At 49.9% G+C, this 2,243-nt stretch overlaps 1 protein-coding gene across 1 annotated transcript in view; it reads right to left on the bottom strand.

Annotated features, from left to right (window-relative positions):
* The window catches only part of LOC143275074 (protein ABHD15-like), a 21,177-nt gene extending 20,116 nt beyond the window's left edge, over nucleotides 1-1,061 (bottom strand). The window contains exon 1 of the mRNA XM_076579139.1: nucleotides 786-1,061. Coding sequence (XP_076435254.1) covers nucleotides 786-1,061 — 276 coding nt within the window. The remainder of the gene's footprint in view (nucleotides 1-785) is intronic.
* Nucleotides 1,062-2,243: the final 1,182 nt, after the last annotated feature.

Genomic DNA, 2,243 nt, shown 5'->3' with positions numbered 1-2,243 from the left:
AAGAAGAAGGAGGAGGAGGAGGAGGAAGAAGAAGAAGAAAAAGAAGAAGAAGATGAAGAAGAAGAGGAAGAGGAGGAGGAGGAAGAAGAAAAAGAAAGGAGGAGGAGGAGAAGGAGAAGAAGGAGAACAAGAAGAAGAAGAAGAAGAAGAAGAAGAAGAGGAGGAGGAGGAGGAAGAAGAAGAAGAAGAAGAAGAAGAAGAAGAAGAAGAAGAAGAAGCTGTCCATGTGCAATTAATTGTTGTGATACAAGGATCTGTCTACAACAAACAACAGAAAGGTGCTTTATTTTTTTGTATGGTACGTTCTTTTGGTGATACTCTGATCACACCACCGGTTGTATTTCTTTACTTTAGATAGTCTGGAAAAAAAAAAGGTTCCTTAAAAGAGCAGAAGAAGAAGAAGGAGAAGAAGGAGGAGGAGGAGGAAGAAGAAGAAGAAGGAGGAGGAGGAGGAAGAAGAAGAAGAAAAAGAAGAAGAAGATGAAGAAGAAGAGGAAGAGGAGGAGGAGGAAGAAGAAAAAGAAAGGAGGAGGGAGGAGAAGGAGAAGAAGGAGAACAAGAAGAAGAAGAAGAAGAAGAAGAAGAAGAGGAGGAGGAGGAGGAAGAAGAAGAAGAAGAAGAAGAAGAGGAGGATGAAGAGGAGGAGGAGGAGGAGAAGAAGAAGAAGAAGAAGAAGAAGAAGAAGAAGAAGAAGAAGAAAGAAGAAGAAAAGAAGAAAGAAGAAGAAGAAGAAGAAGAAACAACAACAACAACAACAAAACAAACACAAAACAAATGACAATCACCTCTTGACCATCGCCTCCGCGAGGCCAGCAGGCAGCCAGCAGGGTCTGCACGTGCGGAGAGGCCAGGTAGGAGGCGGGGCTGAAGACGCGCTGGCGGAGCCCGCAGCGGGCCAGCAGGCGGGCGTTGAGGGCCGACTCCCGGAAGTGCAGCGAGGGCAGGGCCCGGCGCCGCCGGAACACGTCGCTCAGACACAGCAGCAGGCTGAGGAGGGCCGACCCCAGGACCGCCGCCACCAAGGGCACGGCTAGCAGACTGTACAGGGACAGCGGTAGCATGGTGGGGCTGTTTTTGGTTTTTGTTTTTTGTGGGTGGGGGTGGTGGGAGTGAAGGTGGGTGGGTTGGAGGGGTGGGGTTGGTTAGTGGATTGGGGGTGGGGTGAGGGCTGGAGAGAGAGAGAGAGAGAGTGAGAGACAGAGACAGACAGACACAGAGAGACAGACAGACAGAGACAGAGACAGGGAGTCTGGTGAACAGCTAGCTTGGAATATAAGGAGACGGCGCGAGCGTTGAGGGGGAGGGGGATGAGGGAGTGAGGGGGTGGGGGTGGGGTGGGGGGAGTTAGTAGGTTGTGGGGGTGGGGTGGGGTGGTGGTGGTTGGGGTGAGAGCTAGAGAGAGGGAAGATGGCCGTTTGGTCTCTTGGCGCCAAGACAACAACATTGCGACTGTTATGTTGTTGTTGCTGTTGCTGCTGTTCTTGTTGTCGCTGCTGTTGCTTTTCTCAGTGGCTGATTTAGTTGTGCTCCCCGATGTTGCTGGTAGGAACGACCCCTCTGCAACACAAGGTTCTTGTGGTGTGAGTGATCACGCCTGATGCTGACTACTGAGTCCGTTCTCAGTCAAGCAAAACACATAACGAAACACTGCACAGGTTCGGAAACACTGGTAATCGCTTCCGTTGCGACGGGTGCAATAGCCGAGTGGTTAAAGCGTTGGACTGTCAATCTGAGGGTCCCGGGTTCGAATCACGGTGACGGCGCCTGGTGGGTAAAGGGTGGAGATTTTTACGATCTCCCAGGTCAATATATGTGCAGACCTGCTCAGTGCCTGAACCCCCTTCGTGTGTATATGCAAGCAGAAGATCATATACGCACGTTAAGATCCTGTAATCCATGTCAGTGTTCGGTGGGTTATGGAAACAAGAACATACCCAGCATGCACCCCCCCCGAAAACGGAGTATGGCTGCCTACATGGCGGGGTAAAAACGGTCATACACGTAAAAGCCCACTCGTGTGCATACGAGTGAACGCAGAAGAAGAAACATCCGTTGCCCGCCCCCCCCCCCTCCTTTTTCCCCCCCCACACGCACTCTCCACCCACCCACCCACCCACACACACACACATACACAAATATATATATATATATATATATATATATATATATATATATATATATATATATATATATGATATGATATTCAGCCGTGTCCGACTATGACCATCAGAACAGCAGAGGAG

This window comes from Babylonia areolata, chromosome 29 (assembly GCF_041734735.1).
Source record: "Babylonia areolata isolate BAREFJ2019XMU chromosome 29, ASM4173473v1, whole genome shotgun sequence".
Classification (NCBI taxonomy): Eukaryota; Metazoa; Mollusca; class Gastropoda; order Neogastropoda; family Buccinidae; genus Babylonia; species Babylonia areolata.
This window is presented reverse-complemented; position numbering and strand designations above follow the sequence as displayed.